The 24,155-nt window shown below is 36.6% G+C and overlaps 1 protein-coding gene across 1 annotated transcript in view; it reads left to right on the forward strand.

Moving 5' to 3' along the window:
- The window catches only part of Bruce (BIR repeat containing ubiquitin-conjugating enzyme), a 1,406,664-nt gene that overhangs the window by 465,953 nt on the left and 916,556 nt on the right, over window positions 1-24,155 (forward strand). Inside the window, exon 25 of the mRNA XM_068225988.1 lies at window positions 12,837-13,037. Coding sequence (XP_068082089.1) covers window positions 12,837-13,037 — 201 coding nt within the window. The remainder of the gene's footprint in view (window positions 1-12,836; window positions 13,038-24,155) is intronic.

The raw sequence follows: 24,155 nt of genomic DNA on the forward strand, positions 1-24,155 counted from the left end.
TCTGTAGACACTGTGACTCTGTAGGCAGCTGCGAGTACCACCCTGGTGTTCATCAAGCGCTGCCACAATCTCCTCATAGGTGCCCCGCTTTGAGGCTGTGTAATACCTTTGCTTCTTGCCCATGTAACTCTGCGATCAGGCATGTGGCCCTCTCATCCAATGTCCAACTGTTTTTCCACAGATGGACTCGAACTGGTTCTGGAATCTCTTCCAAGGAGGGGTCCCATCTTAACATGGGGGTTTCACCTTCACAGCGTTGGAGCCGTAATTCATAATAGCAATTCATTACTTCACAAGACAGAAGGCTGCATCAGCCGTCGCTCCTCCAAGGACACAGTAGATTTGTCAACAACAAGATTTCGGGGAAGTTCTTTTAATAATAGTATGACAGCAATCAGCTTCAGGGAGCCTGAATTAATTGAATTGAAGAGATAATTAAAAGAATTGAAACAAACAACATTCGCCTTGGAAAGAGCAAATAAACAGGACATCCTTGTAAAATATAGAACAGTGGCAAAGGAAAATTGTTTTTCAAAAACTGCTTATTAGTAGACAAGTAGAATATCATACATCATAATGAAAAAAGTACTGGAAACAAAAACATTTTTTAACATCTGTTCAAATGAATAGAAATAGTTTTAAAATAGGCCAAAATAAGTAAATCCATTTTACTTCCCATTTCACCACCCCATTCAAACATCCGCATTGATTTCAATTATTTTAATTTTTAAATTCACGTAGATTTTAAGTAAATCAAGTTACTCATTAAGAGGTTCTTAAGAAGAGAAATACTTTGTAATTTCTCTAAGTGTTGTAAAACAGCTGAAGATGTTCCAAATGGAATGAAACATGTACTGTAAATGATTCATTGATTTGCTTAATGCAAATGTAAGTGTCAGAAAGGTGGATATTTACTGTTATTGATTCATTGTAAGTAAGATTGGATATGGGAAATGAAACTGATTTCTTGCAAACATACCACTTACTCGAGCAGCTCGTCTCCTTTCTCCCACGTCTTCCCAGTATGTTCAACATGAGTTTATACCCATGATTATTAACTGACTTGTTTTCATTATACAGATACTTGGCACATAATGTACAGGATGAACTTGAATTACATGATGTTTGTAACTGGTGATAGAAGAGGCCATTTTAAGCATCGTATACAAAAACAAAAAAATTTGTCAGCTCTCTTTAAATTTAAAATTTAATGCTTAGGTTCTCAATTCTTCTGGCAGGAGTGGTAAACTATGTCTGCTGTTGCTGGAGGGGTTAGGGGTGAGTCAACGTCGGTAAGGGAAAGTTTTTTTGTAATACGAGCTTGACTGAGTGTTGGCAAGGCGAGGTACGGAGGGAGTAGACTGATAAGAGAATAGCAGTGCTCGCCTTGTATAATCCCTACATAAAGAAGTAATTGCTGCTGTATTAGAAGTAATGATAGGAAACTCTCATTAAGGACTGGGATATTCCAACCTGTAGTTCTGTATAGACTACATATTAAGTGTGGAAGTCACGGATTGGATTGATCAATTGATTGTTTGATTGGTCAGTTGATTAATTGATTGAGCCCTAGTGTGGAAGTATGTTTGAAAACGTATGTCAGGCTCTGTCCTACATAGATATCATAGGGTCCTTCGAAGATTGAACACAGGGTTCAATGGGAAAATACTGGAAACAAAGGAGAAAAAAAAAAAAAAAACAGCTCCGCTGCGGGATGGCTTAGTAGGTGAAATAATGATGATGATGATGATGATGATAATATTATTTGCTTTATGTCGCACTAACTACCTACTTTTGCAGTTTTCGGAGACGCTGAGGTGTCAGAATTTAGTCCCGCAGGAGTTCTTTTACATGCCAGTAAATCTACCGACACGAGGCTGATGTATTTGAGCACCTTCAAATACCACTGGACTGAGCCAGGATCAAACCTGGCAAGTTCGGGTCAGAAGGCCAGCGCCTCAACCATCTGAGCCACTCAGCCCCGTGGGGGGGATGAAAGAAAAGATAAAATCCTCGCTCTATTCAGGGTTAAGGGGATTGATCAAGTGGTTAGACATTGACCTTTCAGCACTGTTTCCCAGTTTTCAAATTCCAGTCGGTGCATGTGAATTTTGTACCACAAAAAGCAGAGACGGACAGAGTCTTCTTCGTGATTTGTGGTTTCCCCCGTTGATTTAACTACATTATCACTTCATAGTCAATCAGTTATTATCATCCCTAAGGAGTGTGACCCCAGCCACAGGGATAGCAATACGGCTCAACTCTGTGCTGGTCCCAAGTCCGGGAATGTGGTGAGGGTGAATTGCTGGTTATTGAGTCCCAGTGGAGGTACTTCTGTCAAGCAGGTGCCTCTGAAAAATACTGGGAAATGCTCTAGTTGGCAGGTTTACCTGCCTACGCAACTAGCAAATCCTGCCCCGAATGGGGATGGGTGAAGGGGAATGCCCGGCACCGTAAAACAGGGCCTTCTTGGTTAAGGTATGGTAACCCGAACAGAAGGTTCCCTAGTCCTCCAGGTTGGGTGTTGGGCATGGGGTTAACAGCCCCACCCCGTTAAAAAAAGAAATTGTTACGAATCCTCAACAAACAGAAGCTGGACGGATTGAATAAAGACGATCCTGCAAGGATGAATGGTTACAATTAGGAACATGGAATATACGATCATTGTACAGAACTGGCGCCCTCCAAAATCTTGTGAGTAATATACAAGAATACAGTATATATATACTAGCCCTACAAGAGATACGATGGCTTGGGAATGGCATTATGGAAAAGAAGGAATACAACATGTATTATAGCTGTCATGATAAAACACACCAGTTTGGTTCTGGATTCATTGTGAACAAAAGTATGAAGCACCTAATCATTAATTTTCAACCTATCACACCAAGACTATGCAAACTGCGTATCAGAGGAAGGTTTAGAAACTTTACTTTATTCAGTGCTCATGCACCAACAGAAGAAAAGAATGAAGAGGAAAAGGATTCCTTCCATGAACTCCTAGAAAGAGAATATGAGAAGTGTCCCAGACATGATATTGTGCTGATGCTGGGGAATTTTAATGCCCAAGTTGGTCAAGAGGAACATCTAGCACCTATAATTGTCAAGTATAGTCTTCATAGAGATAGTAATGAAAATGACATGAGACTAGTTGATTTTGCAGCCTCAGCTGACATGGTAATAAGAAGTACAATGTTCCCATACAAAAACATTCATAAAGGAACGTGGACTTCCCCTAATGGGAACACAGTTCATCAGATTGACCACATTCTTGTTGATAGACACCTCATGACTGACTTGGAAGATGTACGAACCTTTAGAGGAGCTAATGTTGACTCGGATCATTTCTTAGTTATTGTCAATTTGAGAAGTAAAATTAATATCAACTATAGACATCATAAACAAAACAAATTAAGGAAATATGATGTGGAAAAGCTAAAAGACCCAGAAACTAAAACCCTCTATCAGGAGCAGATAAAGGAACATTTTGCAATGGTTGAAACTGCTGCAAAAGCCAATGATGTAAGTTGGATGGATTGTAAGTGAGTGATAAAAGATACTGCAGAGGAAATAATTGGTGAAGTAAGCAGAAAAAGAAGGTGCACATGGTTTGATAAAGAGTGTGCAGAAATAACTGAAAGGAAGTATATAGCCTACAAAGCAATGATCAATAAACGTACCAGAAGTACTGTTGGAACATACAGAGGGCTAAGAAGAAGTGAAAAGCAGGTACACAAAAAGAAGAAAAGGGAGTATCATGAAGCAAGGCTCAAGGAAATAGAAGAGATGCATACCCTGAATGATTCAAGAAAGTACTATTGCTTGATTAACAATATGAGAACAGGATTTACACCAAGAACATTAAAGTGCAGAAAATCTAATGGAGAATTGACGGGCAACATAGAGGAGGCCTTAGAGAGATGGAATCAACATTTCCAGGAACAGCTTGAGGGAGTAGAGAATGATGCTCACTGCAATAAAGAAGTAATGTTGGAAATCAGATCCCCACAAATAGACAATGGAGAAATGAATCTGCCTAATATAGAAGAGGTAGAAGAGTGAAGTTTAGGGGGGAAACATCAGAGACATTTGAAATTAAAACTGGACTACGGCAGGGAGATGGGCTCTCACCACTATTATTTAACTGTGCTCTAGAAATGGTAATGAGGGAATGGTTTAGAAAATCTCCCCCCAAAATAAAGATTGGCCGAAAAATCAAAACAAATTGCCTGGGTTTTGCTGACGATTTAGCATTACTAGCAGTGGACATAAAAGAAGCAAAAACCCAGATATCAGAACTTCAAAACATTGCAAATAAAATTGGCCTCAAAATATCATTTGAAAAAACAGAAATTATGCCCCAAAAACCAACACAGCTAAAAGAAGTCACCATAAATGGTAATAAAATCAAAATAGTAACTCAGTTTAAATATCTTGGAGAAGTAATAACACATAACTTAAATGAAAAAATCTCAATCCAAGTAAGAACAAATAGATTAGCTAAAGCACAAAAATTAACATGGGATATCTACAAAAAGAAATGTCTATCAATAAATACAAAAATAAAACACTACAACACAGTTATAAAACCGGAAGCTACATATGCAGCAGAAACACTCTTTTACCTGAATAAACAATCAAAGACTGACAGACTTCAGAAAATTGAAAGGAGGATTGGAAGAACCTGTATCAACAAAAAATATCAGAAAGATGGACAGTGGCGGTTAATACCTAACAAAGTCGTGTACAAAGAGCTAGAACCCATTACAGATACTATGCGTAAGAGGAGACTGGGATTCTTTGGACATATCATGAGGATGCAGGACTCGAGACTTCTAAAACAACTAGTACAACACAATCTCGTCTCAAAAAATACCACAACAGGATGTAAATGGATCAGAGAAGTAAGAGAGGATCTGAAGGAAATAGGCCTTACAACAGAAGACACCAAAAATAAGATAAAATTGAATACAAAACTCAAGAATACAAACCTCCGCTTTACCCTTACACAAAACAAACCAACAACACGCACATTTTCAACTGAGGAAAGGGCACGAAGATCGGAGCGTCTGAAGAAGTACTGGGAGGACCGCAAAGCCCGAACAATCCCTTCAAAGAGACCTGAACGACGGACTGACTAAAGTGATCCTATGTGGTCATAAAAGAAGAAGAAGAAGAAGAAGAAGAGGTAGAACTTGCCATCGACAGATTGAAGAACAACAAGGCACCTGGTCCTGATGATATAAATGCAGAGCTCTTAAAATGGCAAAACCAACTCTCTTGCAAAGGCTTCACAGGGTCATCTGTGAAATATGGAAAAATGAATGCTCACCTAGAGAATGGGAAGAAGAGTTGATCTGCCAAATACATAAGAAAGGAGAGCCATTGTACTGCTCAAACTACAGGGGTATCATATTGCTGAACATAGGGTATAAAATATTCTCCCATATATTGTATATGAGACTACTGCAGCATGTAGAAGAGACAATAGGAAACTATCAGTGTGGTTTCAGATAAGGGAAGTCGACCACCGATCAGATACATGCATTAAGACAGATCTACAGAAGACCCGAGAGTACAAGATCATCACACACCACCTGTTTATTGATTTCAAATCAGCATATGGCAGAATAAAATGGGATAAACTACTTACTGTAGTGCAATGCAGGAACCTGGTATCCCAGAAAACCTTGTAGCCTTAACAAGAGTATCTCTCAATACATTCCGATGTAGAGTTAAACTACAAGGAAACCTCTCAGAACCATTCTGCATACAAAAGGGTCTCAGACAGGGAGGTGCATTGGCATGTTTGCTGTTTAATATTGCGCTGGAAAAGTTCATGCGAGACTCTGGAATTGAAAGGAGGGGTACAGCATTTCATAAATCAGTACAAGTATTAGCATATGCTGACGATATTGACATTATTGGAAGAACAAAAAGAGATGTCAAAGAAGCATTTACTAGGTTAAGTGCTGAATCCTAACAGATGGGACTCGCTGTAAATGAGAAAAAGACGAAATATGTGATGGTGTCAGAAAATCCGTCAAGTCTGAAATGCCTTGAGATTGATGGCTATAAATTTGAAAAGGTGACTGAATTTGAGTACTTAGGGTCGCTGATGACATCGGACAACAAAGTCAAAATACACCATAGAATACTAATAGGAACTGGTTGTTACCACGGACTAAAAACAAACCTAATGTCACGCTACACAAGCCGTAGCTCTAAGGTTAAAATGTATAAGACCCTAATAAGACCAGTTCTATTATATGGCTCTGAAACTTGGGATTTTGGGACAACTGACATGAGCAGATTGGCCATATTTGAGAGGAAGATCTTATGGAAGCTTTACGGAGCAGTCAATGATCACGGATGCTGGCGTGCAAGGTACAACCATGAACTATACCTACTGTACAAGGAACGTGATATTGTAAACAAGACCAAAGCAAGGGCAGTGAGATGGCTTGGGCATGTGCATAGAAAGGACGAAAATGATCCTTGTAGTAAGGTGACATTTACAGAACCTTAGAAAAGTGGGACGACCCCCACTGAGATGGCTGGATGAAGTGGAAAAGGATCTAAGGGGAGCTGGAGTCAGAGGATGGAGGACGAAAGCAGAGGATCGGGACACCTGGAGGCATGTTGTTGAGGCGGTAAAGGCTGGAACCGGGCTGTAGAACCAAATAAGAAGAAGAAGGAGTGTGGCAGGGTATCAGTCGCTGAGTGATGCTGTTTTAACAGCAGCTGTCATAAATAGGCGTAGGGGGAAGATCAGATGTGTGAAAATCTGGCTGCTGGTATCGTGTTATTCTTGGTTTATAGCTGAAACTCATAAAGGGTGTTTTGGGTTTTTAATTAGTACAGCATAAACCTTATACTTCAATCTGACCACTGGCCTCAGTAGGTTAGCTGTTATCTTTCTGAGCCCAAGTTTTTGGGTTCACATCCAGCTTTTAAGAGGCATTTTAAAGATAATAACTCATTGCTGTTAGCTTCCAGAAGGTTAAAGAACTCCTGCAGCACATACAGCATCTCTTAAGAACTAAAATTTAGGGTGGACATAAATAATATTATTACTTTCAATCTGACTGCTTTTCGATCTCTTCTAAGGCAAGAACCTATGTACAGTTCTGCATTGAAAGAATTCATTACAGCTATTTCAGCGTTCAGTGACTTTTCCAATCATATTGTTATTTCACGAGCATACAGAAATTTCCAGTGACTCTCCTGGACAAGGAATTAATATAAATTTCAAAATGAAGGTAGCCTATGAAACATTGAACAGGAATGAAAGCATTTTTTCATAATTCTTGCTCTATAAATAACCCCGATAATCATCTGTCTCCATGGCTAAATGGTTAGCATGCTGGCCTCTGTTTCAGTGTGCCTCGGGTTCTATTCCCGGCCGGGTTGGGGATTTTAAACTTAATTAGTTAATTCTGATGGCTAAGGAACTGGGCCTCCCCTGCGAACCATGTAACCTTGCCGCGGTGGGGAGGCTTGCGTGTCCCAATGAAGCAGATAGCTGAGCCGCAGGTGCAACCATATTGGACTAAGGAATGGTTCATCGAAAGGGGGTAGCAGCCTTTCGGAAGTTGCAAGGGTGACAGTCTAGATGATTGACTGATATGGCCTTCTAATAATACTCAACATGGCTTAGTTGTGTTGATACTGCCACACGGCTGAAAGCAATGGGAAACTACAGCCGTAACTATCCCGAGAACATGCAGCTCTCTATGTATTAATGATGCACTGATGATGGCTTCCTCCCGGGTAAAATATTCCGGAGGTAAAGTAGTCCCCCATTCGGATCTCCGGGTGGGGTCCACACGAGAGGGGGCGATCATCAGGAAGATGGATACTGACATTCTGCGAGTTGGAGCGTGGAATGTTAGAAGTTTGAATCGTTGTGGTAGATTAGAGAATCTGAAAAGGGAGATGGATTGACTAAAGTTAGATGTGGTTGGTATAAGTGAAGTACGTTGGCAGGAAGAACAGGATTTTTGGTCAGGCGACTACCGAATTATCAACACAAAATCAAACAGAGGAAATGCACGAGTTGGGTTAATAATGAATTAGAAAATAGGACAGCGGTTAAGCTACTATGACCAGCATAGTGAAAGAATTATTGTCGTTAAGATAGACATCAAACCAGTGTTCACCACAATAGTGCAAGTCTGTATGCCTACTAGCTCAGCGGATGATCAGGAAATCGAAAGAACATATGAAGAGATAGAAGACTTAATACAATGTGTAAAAGATGGTGAGAATCTAATTGTGGTGGGAGACTGGAATGCAGTGGTAGGCCAAGGAAGAGAAGGTAATACAGTAGGAGAATTCGGATTGGGGCAAAGGAATGAAAGAGGAAGTCGGCTGGTTGAATTCTGCACTGATCATAATTTAGGCCTTGCCAATACTTGGTTCAAACACCACAAATGACGGCTGTATACGTGGACGAGACCTGGAGACACTGCAAGGTATCAAATAGACTTCATTATGATTAGGCAGAGATTCAGAAACCAAGTGTTGGACTGCAAAACTTTCCCAGGAGCAGATGTGGACTCTGACCACAACTTGTTGGTCATGAAATGCCATCTGAAGCTGAAGAAATTGAAGAATGGAAAGAATGCAAAAGGATGGGATCTAGACAAGTTGAAAGAAAAGAGCATGAGGGATTGTTTCAAGGAACATGTTGCAAAAGGACTAAATGAAAAGGCTGAAGGAAACACAATAGAGGAAGAGTGGATAGTCATGAAAAATGAAGTCAGTAGGGCTGCTGAAGAAATGTTCGGAAGGAAGAAAAGATCAACTAAGAATCAGTGGATAACTTGGGAGATACTAGACCTGATTGATGAACAACGAAAATACAAGAATGCTAGAAATGAAGAGGGCAGAAAAGAATACAGGCGATTAAAGAATGAAGTGGATAGAAAGTGCAAGGTAGCTACGGAAGACTGGCTGAAGGAGAAGTGCAAGGATGTCGAAGGTGGTGTGGTCCTGGGAAATGTAGATGCTGCATACAGAAAAATCAAGGAAATCTTGGAGAAAGGACATCTAGGTGTATGAATATTAAGAGCTCAGATGGAAAGCCACTTTTAGGAAAAGAAGACAAAGCAGAAAGACGGCAGGAACATATCCAACAGTTGTATCAAGGTGAAGATGTAGATAATTTGGTTCTGGAACAAGAAGAGACTGTTGATGCTGATGAAATGGGAGATCCAATTTTGAGGTCAGAGTTTGACAGAGATGTGAGCGACCTAAATAGGAACAAGGCACATGGAATTGATGACATTCATTCTGAATTATTGATTGCCTTAGGAGAGACCAGCACGGCAAGGCTATTCCATTTAGTGTGTAAGATGTACGAGACAGGAGAAGTTCCATCCAATTTTCGGCAGAATGTTTTTATACCTATTCCCAAGAAAGCCGGTGCTGACAAGTGTGGAAACTATCACACCATTAGTTTAGTATCTCATGCCTGCAAAATTTTAACACGTATTATTTACAGAAGAATGGAAAAAACAAGTGGAAGCTGAGTTGGGAGAAGATCAATTTGGCTTCAGAAGAAATGTAGGAACACGTGAAGCAATTCTGACTTTACGTCTGATCTTAGAGGATCGAATCAAGAAGGACAAGCCCACGTACATGGCATTCGTAGATCTAGAAAAGGCATTTAATAATGGTGATTGGACTAAGCTATTTAAGATTCTGAAGGTAATTGGGATCAGATACTGAGAACAAAGAATTATCTACAATCTGTATAAAAATCAGTCTGCAGTGATAAGAATTGAGGGCTTTGAAAAGGAAGCAGTAAACCAGAAAGGAGTGAGGCAAGGCTGCTGCTTGTCCCTCCTCCTTTTCAATGTTTACATAGAACAGGCAGTAAAGGAAATCAAAGAGGAATTTGGAAAGGGGATCACAATCCAAGGAGAGGAAATCAAAACCTTGAGGTTTGCCGATGATATTGTTATTTTATCTGAGACTGCAGAAGATCTCGAGAAGCTGCTGAATGGTATGGACGAAGTCTTGGGTAAGGAGTACAAGATGAAAATAAATAAGTCCAAAACAAAAGTAATGGAGTGCAGTCGAACGAAGGGAGGTGGTGCAGGAAATATTAAATTAGGAAATGAAGTCTTAAAAGAAGTAGATTAATACTGTTACCTGGGTTGTAAAATAACTAATGATGTCAGAAGTAAGGACATAAAATGCTAACTAGCACAAGCAACGAAGAGCTTTCTTAAGAAAAGAAATTTGCTCACTTCAAACATTGATATAGGAATTAGAAAGGTGTTTTTGAAGACTTTCGTTTGGAGCGTGGCATTGTATGGAAGTGAAACATGGACGATAACTAGCTAAGAAAGAAAGAGAATAGAAGCTTTTGAAATGTGGTGTTACACAGAAGAATGCTGAAGGTGAGATGGATAGATCAAATCACAAATGAAGAGATACTGAATTGAATTGGCGAGAGGAGATTGATTTGGCTAAATTTGACGAGAAGAAGAGATATAATGATAGGACACATCTTAAGACACCCAGGACTTGTTCAGTTGGTTTTTGAAGGAAGTGTAGGTGGTAAGAACGGTAGGGGTACACCAAGGTATGAATATGACAAGCAGATTAGAGCAGACATAGGATGCAATAGTTACGTAGAAATGAAAAGGGTAGCACAGGATAGGGTGGAATGGAGATCTGCATCAAACCAGTCTGTGGACTAGAATATCACAAATGATACCATCATAGCAGTGTCATAAAAAATCTGCATCTAAACCGGAGTCTCTTTGTTGTATTTCAAGGACAGAGAAGTAATTGGAGAAGATTGAAGAACAGGCTGCTCCGTGGGGGTGTGTTTGCGTGATTGCTGTCCAATATTTACACTAATGATCAGCCGTTACCAGAGGGAACAAAAAATTTCATCACTGCCAATGATCGAGCCATACAATTATTGTTCAAGTGGTTCATGTATCTGAAGCTCTTGACACACTATCTCTTGTAGGAAAAACCAACTAAAACCTAATGCATTTAAGATTTAAGATGCAGACTTGAGCTGTCCATCTTAAGAACAGACAGGAATTCCAGTGGAACACTGCTGTACCCCAAAATGTCTGGAAGTTGCTCTGGACCTTGCTTTGACATTCAGAAAACACTGCTCAAACTTCAAGTAGGAAGTGGCTGCTAGGAATATCATTGTACAGAAATTAACTGGAACAACTTGGGGTGGACGCCCAGATGTAGCAAAGGCATCTGCTCTTGCAGAGTGCTGTTCTGCAGCTTAGTATGCTTACCTGGTATAGCAAGAATCTTGCCATGCCAAATCATAGGCATGGCACTCACTAAGCCATGCCAAATTGTTAGTGGTTGTCTACGTATCAAATTTTCGAGATTGTTCTCCAATGACCTACTTGATTCAATATCATTCCATTCATGATCTGTTCTATCCATTTCACCTTCAGTGTTCTCCAGCAACACCACATTTCAAACGGTTCAGGTCTTTCTTCGTGCAATTAATTTTCCAAGTTGCTCGTCCATATAGTGCTTCTATTCACACAAACATTTTCAGATTCAGTTTTTTGAAACACACAAGGTGAGCAAATTTCTTTTGTTATGAAAGACGTGGATGTCTGCATTTCATGTTGTTTTTACTTTTCCCTTCGTAGTTTATTCTACCATCCAAGTAACAGTATTCGTCTACTCCTTTCAAATATTTCCTAATCTGATATTTTGTGCATCACCTGACTTCAATCATTTACATTCTGCCGCTTTTGTTTTTCATTCATTCATATATTTATTTATTTCTATCTTGTACTCGTTCTTCAAGACTGTACCTGTACCATTAGGTGATTTCTCCAGCTTCTCGGGCCAATGACCTCATATGTTAGGCCCCTTTAAATAACGAGCATCATCAAGCATCAGACTTGCATAAAACTCCATCAGTGAACTTAGACCAATCCGTGTCATCAAATATACCTTTCCTAGATCTACAAATGACAAGTATGTGGGCTTGTGGTTCTTTGTCTTCTGAGATGAAATGTATTGACTTTATTGCTTTATGTGTTATGTTTCTTAAGAAGTCAGCTTGTCTTTCCATTCTCCTGTAAATAATGTGTGTTAAAATTTACCCAAATGAGGAGCTAAACTAATAGTGTGGTAGTTTAACACTTGTCAACTCTTGCTTTTTTAGGCTTAGGGTTAACAGCCTTATTTTAAAAGTCAGATATCACTTCTCTTAATGTAGAAGCTCTGTTTTTTTCCTGCTTCAGAGGATTATTATGATTGCAGTAAGTATTATGTGAGCTATGCCTTGAACTTCCGTTCTTTACTCTCATAATAATAATATTGTTCTGTTAGCTAGACTTCAAATCAAATCATTGAGAAGGTTTTACTTCTTGCACATTTTTTATATAATGCTTTGTGGCTTAATCCTAATGTAATGTACACGTTATTAGATACTGACTACGATTACAAGAGGAGATAATTTTCTGAATTGAAATTAATCCTACCTAGAAGGATGTCTGAGAAAGAACTTGCTTGCATATACTATTGTAAAGATTATTCCCTTTCCACAACTCAAATAAGAAATAACCACTGTGTATAAGGAACTACTATGTGAGTTTTGTATTTCGGTCCTAGTTTAATAACTTCATAAGAATTGACTAAATTAGTATGTATTGTTAAAAAAAAGTGTGATAAACATGTTATAAATATGCTCCCTATGTGATATGTCAACCTACCCTTTAAATGATGGCACAGTTTTGGCAGTTTCAGTTTACCTGCATTGTTATTTATAGACAATTGTGAATTTGTGTTCAGTAATTCCAGATAATTATTTTCTGTTGCAGGCCCAGCTCCATGCCTTAAGAGTACTGTATGATGATATATTGTGCCGCTATAATTGTTCACGTAACAAGCTAAAGGAGTTGCTCACTCCATATCTTACATCAGAGATGCCTAATATGCAACATGTATATAACTACTTAAGAAGGGAAAGAGGATCAGGAAATTTAGGCTCTCGAGAAGTGATGATTCTTGTTACCCTTGCGGTAAGTATTCTCCTTGAATGGAACTCCTCTTATTTACCCTCATAACAATAATGTTTTACAGTATTTTCTTTTGTATTGGAGGCCCCCTGTCTTTTCGAGGCAAGGAAAATGAAAAAAAGAAAATAAAACTTGCATATGAGATTCCCCCAACCTAGTTTTGTCAGAGAAGAACAATGATTCCAGTTTGAAGGGGGTACAGGCCATATTGGAACTCCGCTGACATCACAAATTCGTGATAAATTTTGTCCGTCTGACCCGCGCAATGAAAACGCATAAATGTCGTGCAGTACGTCTGTGTTTTGTAATTATGCAATGTCTGCCTCGGGAGCCTACTGCAGCTCCTATGACGCTGCACAAATAGGGGAACAGTCTTGTATATTCGGCCCCCGCATTGGAAGCATGGATCAATCATGTGATTTGTCTGTGTTTGTTAGTTGGGAATGTCCGCCAGCGTAATGATTAGCACAATTAGCTGGCATACTTAGTGGCCCGAGTGTGATTCCCGGTACTCCCAGAGGTTTAAGAATGGCAGGAAGGTTGATATGTTGTAAAATGGTAAGTGCAGCTCACCTCAGTTGGAGGCGTGCTTAAAAACAGGCGCACCATCTCGGGATGCAGACACGACTTTAATTTAGTTAAAAAATATTCACGGTTGTTGCTATTAATACAGCAGGCAAGATCATTACCAAACTGATTGTTTAATATCTCGTAATTTAGGCCAGTATATCTAATTTTTGGAGAAATAGGTTTAAACATGATAAAAACACCCCAATCATAATGATTGTTTTACTCTTCAACATACCTAACAAATAATAATGTTATTGATGTTACGTTCCACTAACTACTTTTGCAGTTTTCAGAGAAGCCAAACAAATCATACTCTGTGTTAATAAAAACATGGAAGGAATGAGTGTATGAAATTAAAATTGCAGTATTATGATAAGACACATTGCCTACACACCTTAGTTATCCATAAATACAGCAGGCTTTCCAATTTATAAATATTTTTATTTTTTTCATCGTGAAACTTCTGGCAATGGGATCTTTTTTTATCTTAATTACAGCTGTTTAGGTAATTCCTGACGTGATAAATGTAGAGAACAAGCATGAAACATACTTTAAAATTAAAATAAAGGTCTTTTGCTTTCAAAATCCGCAGTTATCCAAAGAATTCTTCTAGGCTCTATGTATTACATTCGGAAGTACAACTTGTAATATTTGCTAGCAATCAGAAGGTGGGTTGGGACGTTTTTTACAGCATGGCTGTATTCAGAATGGGTGGTTTCTGCTACACATACGCCAAATGGAAAAATACAGGGACAATCTCTAGAAACTCTATAATTGGGAACAAAACTATTTTTAACATTTTAAAAAGAGACCGGGATCTTGAATGCTTTCGATGGCAGCAAAGATGATGTCATTTGGAATGACGACAACTTCAGTTGAAGGGAAGTTGGTGGCAAACGACAACGATAATTCATATAAAAGCAGTGGTTAGGTTTACTGTGAGATAAGCTTACTGCTCAACTGACGAGACAAATGACTAGCCATTAAGTTCTTTTATATTAATATTGCACAATACAGTACAACACATAAAATTGTATGTCCAACTCTTGTCCCTTTTCTCTACGGGTAGAGTATCAAGTGAGATGAATCTTCGTGGCGAGCTTTTACGACTGGATGCCCTTCCCGACACCATTCTCATCAGAAGAGATAATGGGGCGATGAAAGACATGATATAAGAGTTTAAAAAAACTGATTATATTTACTGTATATGTAGGCCTAAGAGTCATGTGTTCACCATTTATTGCTTTTTTATTTTTTAAATATAGAGATAATGCCTTCCAACGAAGGTAGCGAGTAAGATTCAGAATACAATCATAAATTTGTTGGAGAATAGTGTAAAATTACATATAATCTTAAAAATATTTGTTTAATGTCAACCTAGTCAATACTTACAATTACCACCATTGTGGTTAAATGATCATAAATAATTGAAAAATCGTGAACATGTTTCGCCCTTCTTTCCGGGCATCATCAGCACTATGAACAACTTTAAAAATAATAGTTACATTTAAGACTGTTTTACAATAATCAATCATATAAGATTGGAATAAAATGTTACATTAAAAGTTGTTTTTGATACCATTACTAAAAAGTTATAAGTGAATCTTATAAACAACAAGTTAAAACAATTGTAGGTCAATCTCATAATCTAGTCTAAAAAATATATATGTCAATGTTGGTAGGAAGATTGTCAAATGGCATTCGTCTGGAATTGAAATGGATCCATTTTCTTTAACATTTGGTGGAGGTCCATATTAAGCTGTATTCATTAACAAGTAGAAATTCGAAGAACAAAATGTATACAAAACAAGGGCTCTAATTAATCATATAGTAAAAGATTAGGTCAGGGATGATCATGGTAATTCTTCTTGAGTTAAATTGGTTATGTAACCAGTCGAATAAGAAACGTTGAATTAAAAATACACGTCGTAAATTCACGACGATGCTCTGGATTGAAGATATTTATCAATATAATTGTAGGATCCCCTCTGTTGTGTAAATTTTCAATGATTAGAATGTTGGATAAACTGTAAAAAAAAAATATAAAAATATATTTAGAGTGTATGTACAAAAATAACGGTTGTGGTTGTATACGGTTATGGGTTATGTAAAAATGCGTACTTACTCGAATGCCGTAGAGTGTCTAACTTGTTCTGTTGCTAGCGGTAATCTGACTGGTGTTTCTACTACGTGTATTGTATGGGTGTGGCGAAGGGAGGGGGACGATTTGAGGGAGGGAAGAACTGGGCGGATTCGTACATACTGGTGTCGATATGGGAGGGGGATTATTCGGAGGTGGAATTATTGTTGTTGTTGTTTGAGTCATCAGTCCATAGACTGGTTTGATGCAGCTCTCCATGCCACCCTATCCTGTGCTAACCTTTTCATTTCTACGTAACTATTGCATCCTACATCTGCTCTAATCTGTTTGTCATATTCATACCTTGGTCTACCCCTACCATTCTTGCCACCTACACTTCCTTCAAAAACCAACTGAACAAGTCCTGGGTGTCTTAAGATGTGTCCTATCATTCTATCTCTTCTTCTCGTCAAATTTAGCCAAATCGATCTCCTCTCACCAATTCGATTCAGTATCTCTTCATTCGTGATTCGATCTATCCATCTCACCTTCAGCATTCTTCTGGAATTATAGGTATGGTATCTGGGGGCGTGTTTGGGGTTGTTGTATTGGTAATTTTTAAAATATGCGGGATTCTCTTTTGATTTGGGATAACTGTTTTCAACAACTGAGGTATTAATGTGTACAAAGGACTTTTAATTTCCGTGTCGTCATTAAGGTTATAATCCTTATTAAACGTTTTGTCCAAATAAATATAGATATTTTCAAATTCGTTTAGCAGTTTTCCCTTGTTAGTATTGTTTATTATTGTTAGATCTTTTTCTATTGTGGTAAAATGGTGGCCTGTTTCCTTCATGTGTGTACTCATAGCGGAATATTTGTTATGTTTTTCAGCATTGAAATGTTCCAAATACCTTGTAATAAAACTTCACCCAGTATGACCAACGTATGAATAACCACACTGTGAACAAGTCAATCTATAAACTCCTGAATTCTGATATTTGCTGTTATTATTATTATTATTATTATTTATTTTATTATAATTAAAAAATATGTTTTGCGTAGTATTGGTTGTTCTGTAAGCTATGTTTACGTTATGTTTGTTGAAATTATTAGTAATTTGGTGGATCATTGGGCTATTAAAAGTGAAAACGGCATATTTATTTTTGCTAGGTTTATCCGGTTTGAGGTTAGTGGACAGTTTGTTTTTTATCTTATATATCAGACGGTTTATCATTTCAATTTTTTATCCATTGGTTACTGCAAGGTTTCTTCTGTAATTCAATTCAGTTCTCAAATTTTTGGGAGATAAGGGGATTCTTAAGGCTCGATATATTAGGCTGTAAAAAGATGTCTGCTTTTGTGTTCCAGGATGTAGCGAAGAATTATTTATTGTAATTGACGAGTGTGTAGGTTTTCTGTGAATTTGATATTCGAAGGAGTTATTAGATCGTGTAACTTTTATATCCAAAAAGTTTAAAGAGTTTTCATCTTCATCCTCTTTCGTAAATTTTACATTGGGGTTAATCTTGTTTAATTCGTCCAATATATCATTACTATTGGTGGTATTCTTGTCAATTATGACAAATGTGTCATCCACAAACCTCAACCATAAAGTAATTCCTTTTATGTAGGTTGTAATTTTCGTGTGTTCTATCGTATCCATATAGATATCGGCTAGGATACCTGAAATGGGATCTCCCATCGCCAAGCCATTCTGTTTGTAGATTTTACCATTAAAGGTGAAATAACTATTATCCAATGTAAATTTTAGTATAGTCATAAATTCTTTGATCTCCATTTTACTGAGATTACTGTGTTTACTGATATTATTGTAAATAATATTAGTGGTGTCTTTAATTGGAATATTTTAATACATGTTGACTATATCAAAAGAGCACATTATATTTTGGGACTGTAAGTTAAATTCGTTAAGGGTTTCACAAAAATCAATAGAATTTTTTTATGGATGCTTGTTGTTCAAGGTATAGTGTCTTTTGAGAAAGTTATGGATATATTTAGAAATTTTGTAGGTTGGGCTGTTACGACAGTTAATAATTGGACGTATAGGGACATCCTTCTTATGAATTTTGGGGAGGGCTTTAGCTTTAGGGAGGCTAGGATTCATATTAATGAGATTTTGTTGTTCTTGGTCATTAAAAAGAAATGTTGATTTTTTTAATAATGATTTTAAGTTTCGTTGTATTCTTATTATTGGGTCTTTGTTTACTATTGTATAATTGTTATCATTAAGAAAATCTTCTGTTTTTTGGATATAAGCATGTTTATCTAACAGAACTATTGAGCCTCCTTTATCAGCCTTGGTTACAATGATATTGTTCTTATCTATTTTTGTTTTCAGTTTTTCTGTATTAATTTTTGTTGGTCTGGGTCAAAATTGGTGTTCAGGTCTTCGGTTAACTTTGGAAGTTTCTTCTTTATATCAGTTCTGAAATCATTTTGTACATCACAAGGTAATTTGGAAATGTTACTCTCTATTTCGGCTATGGTATTTATAATATCGACCTCCTTATTTTTATTAGGCCAATTATGTTTAGGACCTTTGTGTAAAAGTTCTATCTCTTCATTCGAAAACTGTGTGTTCGTCAAATTTATTACTGTTGGTGTGAAGTTATGCATTAGATTTATCTTCTGTTTATTTATTTTTGGCCTGGGGGGTTGAGTATGATTTGTTTCTAGTAGCATAAGGTTTTTGTCAAGTGTTGCCTGTTTTATATCCATTAGTCGCGTTAGTTTGTCATTTACATACTGCTGGAATGACTTCCATTCCAATGGGACCAATTCCTGGGATACTAATAAGTGTATTTTATATAGTTGGAGATTCAAATGGGCCTTCTTTTGGTATCTTATTTTAATTTCATTCCTCAACAAAATGTCATTTACCTTGTTTTGTACCCTATGTGCGGTTTTACTATTTAAATTCTTCCTTTGTGTCGATCTTAAGAATTTTGGGATCAATTTCAATTTCAGGCAATTTTTTTTTTAACGACGTGTATTTTTAATTCAACGTTTCTTATTCGACTGGTTACATAACCAATTTAACTCAAGAAGAATTACCATGATCATCCCTGACCTAATCTTTTACTATATGATTAATTAGAGCCCTTGTTTTGTATATATTTTGTTCTTCGAATTTCTACTTGCTAATGAATACAGCTTAATATGGACCTCCTCCAAAAGTTAAAGAAAATGGATCCATTTCAATTCCAGACGAATGCCATTTGACAATCTTCCTACCAACATTAACATATATATTTTTTAGACTAGATTATGCGATTGACCTACAATTGTTTTAACTTGTTGTTTATAAGATTCACTTATAACTTTTTAATAATGGTATTAAAAACAACTTTTTATGTCACATTTTATTCCAATCTTATATGATTGATTATTGTAAAACAGTCTTAAATGTAACTATTATTTTTAAAGTTGTTCATAGTGCTGATGATGCCCGTAAAGAAGGGTGAAACATGTTCACGATTTTTCAATTATTTATGATCATTTAACCACAATGGTGGTAATTGTAAGTATTGACTAGGTTGACATTAAACAAATATTTTTTAAGATTATATGTAATCACTGTCGTCAATACGGACCAAATATGAGATTAATGACTTGTAACATAGTGGCCGACCAGGCAAAACACCTAAAGAACAAATTTCTTAATATTAAGACAAAAATTTGTAATTTGAGTAAGGACATAACATTTTTTTAAAATTGCCTGAAATTGAAATTGATCCCAAAATTTTTAAGATCGACACAAAGGTAGAATTTAAATAGTAAAACCGCACATAGGGTACAAAACAAGGTAAATGACATTTGGTTGAGGAATGAAATTAAAATAAGATACCAAAAGAAGGCCCATTTGAATCTCCAACTATATAAAATACACTTATTAGTATCCCAGGAATTGGTCCCATTGGAATGGAAGTCATTCCAGCAGTATGTAAATGACAAACTAACGCGACTAATGGATATAAAACAGGCAACACTTGACAAAAAACTTATGCTACTAGAAACAAATCATACTCAACCCCCCAGGCCAAAAATAAATAAACAGAAGATAAATCTAATGCATAACTTCACACCAACAGTAATAAATTTGACGAACACACAGTTTTCGAATGAAGAGATAGAACTTTTACACAAAGGTCCTAAACATAATTGGCCTAATAAAAATAAGGAGGTCGATATTATAAATACCATAGCCGAAATAGAGAGTAACATTTCCAAATTACCTTGTGATGTACAAAATGATTTCAGAACTGATATAAAGAAGAAACTTCCAAAGTTAACCGAAGACCTGAACACCAATTTTGACCCAGACCAACAAAAATTAATACAGAAAAAATGAAAACAAAAATAGATAAGAACAATATCATTGTAACCAAGGCTGATAAAGGAGGCTCAATAGTTCTGTTAGATAAACATGCTTATATCCAAAAAAACAGAAGATTTTCTTAATGATAACAATTATACAATAGTAAACAAAGACCCAATAATAAGAATACAACGAAACTTAAAATCATTATTAAAAAAATCAACATTTCTTTTTAATGACCAAGAACAACAAAATCTCATTAATATGAATCCTAGCCTCCCTAAAGCTAAAGCCCTCCCCAAAATTCATAAGAAGGATGTCCCTATACGTCCAATTATTAACTGTCGTAACAGCCCAACCTACAAAATTTCTAAATATATCCATAACTTTCTCAAAAGACACTATACCTTTAACAACAAGCATCCATAAAAAAATTCTATTGATTTTTGTGAAACCCTTAACGAATTTAACTTACAGTCCCAAAATATAATGTGCTCTTTTGATATAGTCAACATGTATTAAAATATTCCAATTAAAGACACCACTAATATTATTTACAATAATATCAGTAAACACAGTAATCTCAGTAAAATGGAGATCGAAGAATTTATGACTATACTAAAATTTACATTGGATAATAGTTATTTCACCTTTAATGGTAAAATCTACAAACAGAATGGCTTGGCGATGGGAGATCCCATTTCAGGTATCCTAGCCGATATCTATATGGATACGATAGAACACACGAAAATTAAAACCTACATAAAAGGAATTACTTTATGGTTGAGGTGTGTGGATGACACATTTGTCATAATTGACAAGAATACCACCAATAGTAATGATATATTGGACGAATTAAACAAGATTAACCCCAATGTAAAATTTATGAAAGAGGATGAAGGTGAAAACTCTTTAAACTTTTTGGATATAAAAGTTACACGATCTAATAACTCCTTCGAATATCAAATTCACAGAAAACCTACACACTCGTCAATTACAATAAATAATTCTTCGCTACATCCTGGAACACAAAAACAGACATCTTTTTACAGCCTAATATATCGAGCCTTAAGAATCCCCTTATCTCCCAAAAATTAAAGAACTGAATTGAATTACAGAAGAAACCTTGCAGTAACCAATGGATAAAAAATTGAAATGATAAACCGTCTGATATATAAGATAAAAAACAAACTGTCCACTAACCTCAAACCGGATAAACCTAGCAAAAATAAATATGCCGTTTTCACTTTTAATAGCCCAATGATCCACCAAATTACTAATAATTTCAACAAACATAATGTAAACATAGCTTACAGAACAACCAATACTACGCAAAATTATTTTTTAATTATAATAAAATAAATAATAATAACAGCAAATATCAGAATTCAGGAGTTTATAGATTGACTTGTTCACAGTGTGGTTATTCATACGTTGGTCAAACTGGGTGAAGTTTTATTACAAGGTATTTGGAACATTTCAATGCTGAAAAACATAACAAATATTCCGCTATGAGTACACACATGAAGGAAACAGGCCACCATTTTGCCACAATAGAAAAAGATCTAACAATAATAAAGAATACTAACAAGGGAAAACTGCTAAACGAATTTGAAAATATCTATATTTATTTGGACAAAACGTTTAATAATGACGACACGGAAATTAAAAGTCCTTTATACACATTAATACCTAAGTTGTTGAAAACAGTTATCCCAAATCAAAAGAGAATCCCGCATATTTTAAAAATTACCAATACAACAACCCCAAACACGCCCCCAGATACCATACCTATAATTCCCCCTCCGAATATTCCCCCTCCCATATCGACACCAGTATGTACGAATCCGCCCAGTTCTTCCCTCCCTCAACTCGTCCCCGTCCCTTCGCCACACCCATACAATACACGTAGTAGAAACACCAGTCAGATTACCGCTAGCAACAGAACAAGTTAGACACTCTACGGCATTCGAGTAAGTATGCATTTTTACATAACCCATAACCGTATACAAACACAACCGTTATTTTTGTACATACACTCTAAATATATTTTTATATTTTTCTTTACAGTTTATCCAACATTCTAATCATTGAAAATTTACACAACAGAGGGGATCCTACAATTATATTGATAAATATCTTCAATCCAGTGCATCGTCGTGAATTTACGAGGTGTATTTGTAATTCAACGTTTCTTATTCGACTGGTTACATAACCAATTTAACTCAAGAAGAATTACCATGATCATCCCTGACCTAATCTTTTACTATATGATTAATTAGAGCCCTTGTTTTGTATATATTTTGTTCTTCGAATTTCTACTTGCTAATGAATACAGCTTAATATGGACCTCCACCAAATGTTAAAGAAAATGGATCCATTTCAATTCCAGACGAATGCCATTTGACAATCTTCCTACCAACATTAACATATATATTTTTTAGACTAGATTACGAGATTGACCTACAATTGTTTTAACTTGTTGTTTATAAGATTCACTTATAACTTTTTAATAATGGTATCAAAAACAACTTTTAATGTCACGTTTTATTCCAATCTTATATGATTGATTATTGAAAAACAGTCTTAAATGTAACTATTATTTTTTAGTTGTTCATAGTGCTGATGATGCCCGTAAAGAAGGGCGAAACATGTTCACGATTTTTCAATTATTGATGTTCATTTAACCACAGTAGTGGTAATTGTACTGTGAGCTTGCATCCGGAAGATAGTAGGTTCGAATCCCACTATCGGCAGCCCTGAAGATGGTTTTCCGTGGTTTCCCATTTTCACACCAGGCAAATGCTGGGGATGTACCTTAATTAAGGCCACGGCCGCTTCCTTCCAACTCCTAGGCCTTTCCTATCCCATCGTCGCCATAAGACCTATCTGTGTCGGTGCGACGTAAAGCCCCTAGCAAAAAAAAAAAAAAAAAAGTGGTAATTGTAAGTATTGACTAGGTTGACATTAAACAAATATTTTTTAAGATTATATGTAATCACTGTCGTCAATACGGTCCAAATATGAGATTAATGACTTGTAAAATAGTGTAAAATACGTACATACACAATTTATAGGTATTTAAACCCAGAAGTCAATGGACAAAATGAGACGCTATGTCATATTGGTCACACTCCCAGCCCCCTTACCTTTTGCAGTTATAAAAGCTATATGCTCAACCCCCTTACCTTTTGCAGTTATAAAAGATATATGCTTAAGGAAATATGGTACTTCTTGCTTGTTTTCCGTATAAAACTTTGTGGATTACCGGTAATCTACACGTAATGCACACATTATTAGATATTGACTATGATAAGATGAGATAATTTTCTGAATTGAAATTAAACCTACCTAGAAAGAGTTCAGACAGAAATCCACTTTTATTCATATACTATCTTCACCCCTCAGCATGGTGGATTTAAATGCCTGGTCGTCTCTGTGTTGCGGGAGGAGTTCTGAGCGTGTTGTTTAAACTTTCTCATATTCGTGTAAGATTTTATTAAAACCAACACAACTTTGGTACTATTTTACAAATTTCAATAAAATTTTCACATAAATGTTTAGAAGACTCCTTTCTTTTGGAAAATATGATACTATCTTACCTTTATAGTTGAGTTTTCTGAGTAATGTCTTGAAGCATCCCTCAACGCAGAGACCTGCTTTGCAGTCTGGACACCAAAACACTGTCTCTCTCTGAATTTTATGTTTGTAGCACATGACACATCATTTGGTTGGCCTACTCTTTCCCTCAGTTCGTGGGATTCTGTCACTGAAATGCCTTTCAGTGAGACGGGGCACATTTTTGTCTGATGAATGGCGTCCAGGCACTTTTCCTTCAAATGAACCTGAATGTTCCACAAGCAGTGCCTGGATGACATCCACCCTAAATTTCAAATGATCTGTTCTAGTCTCAGGTAAATTTCTGTGGCAAATGCTCATTGCATTTAGAATTGCAACATTCATTAACCTCCGGAATGACTTGATGTACCATTTGTTCATCTTTCCAAAAGGTATCCATGAAGTAGCTGTTCTTTCAGATCGACTCCACCCATGTGATCATTATAGTTGGCAACAGAAACAGGCTTTTCTCTTACCTGACCTCACTTTTTTTTTTTTTTTTTTTTTTGTG

Source organism: Anabrus simplex, chromosome 2 (genome assembly GCF_040414725.1).
Source record: "Anabrus simplex isolate iqAnaSimp1 chromosome 2, ASM4041472v1, whole genome shotgun sequence".
NCBI classification, from domain to species: Eukaryota; Metazoa; Arthropoda; class Insecta; order Orthoptera; family Tettigoniidae; genus Anabrus; species Anabrus simplex.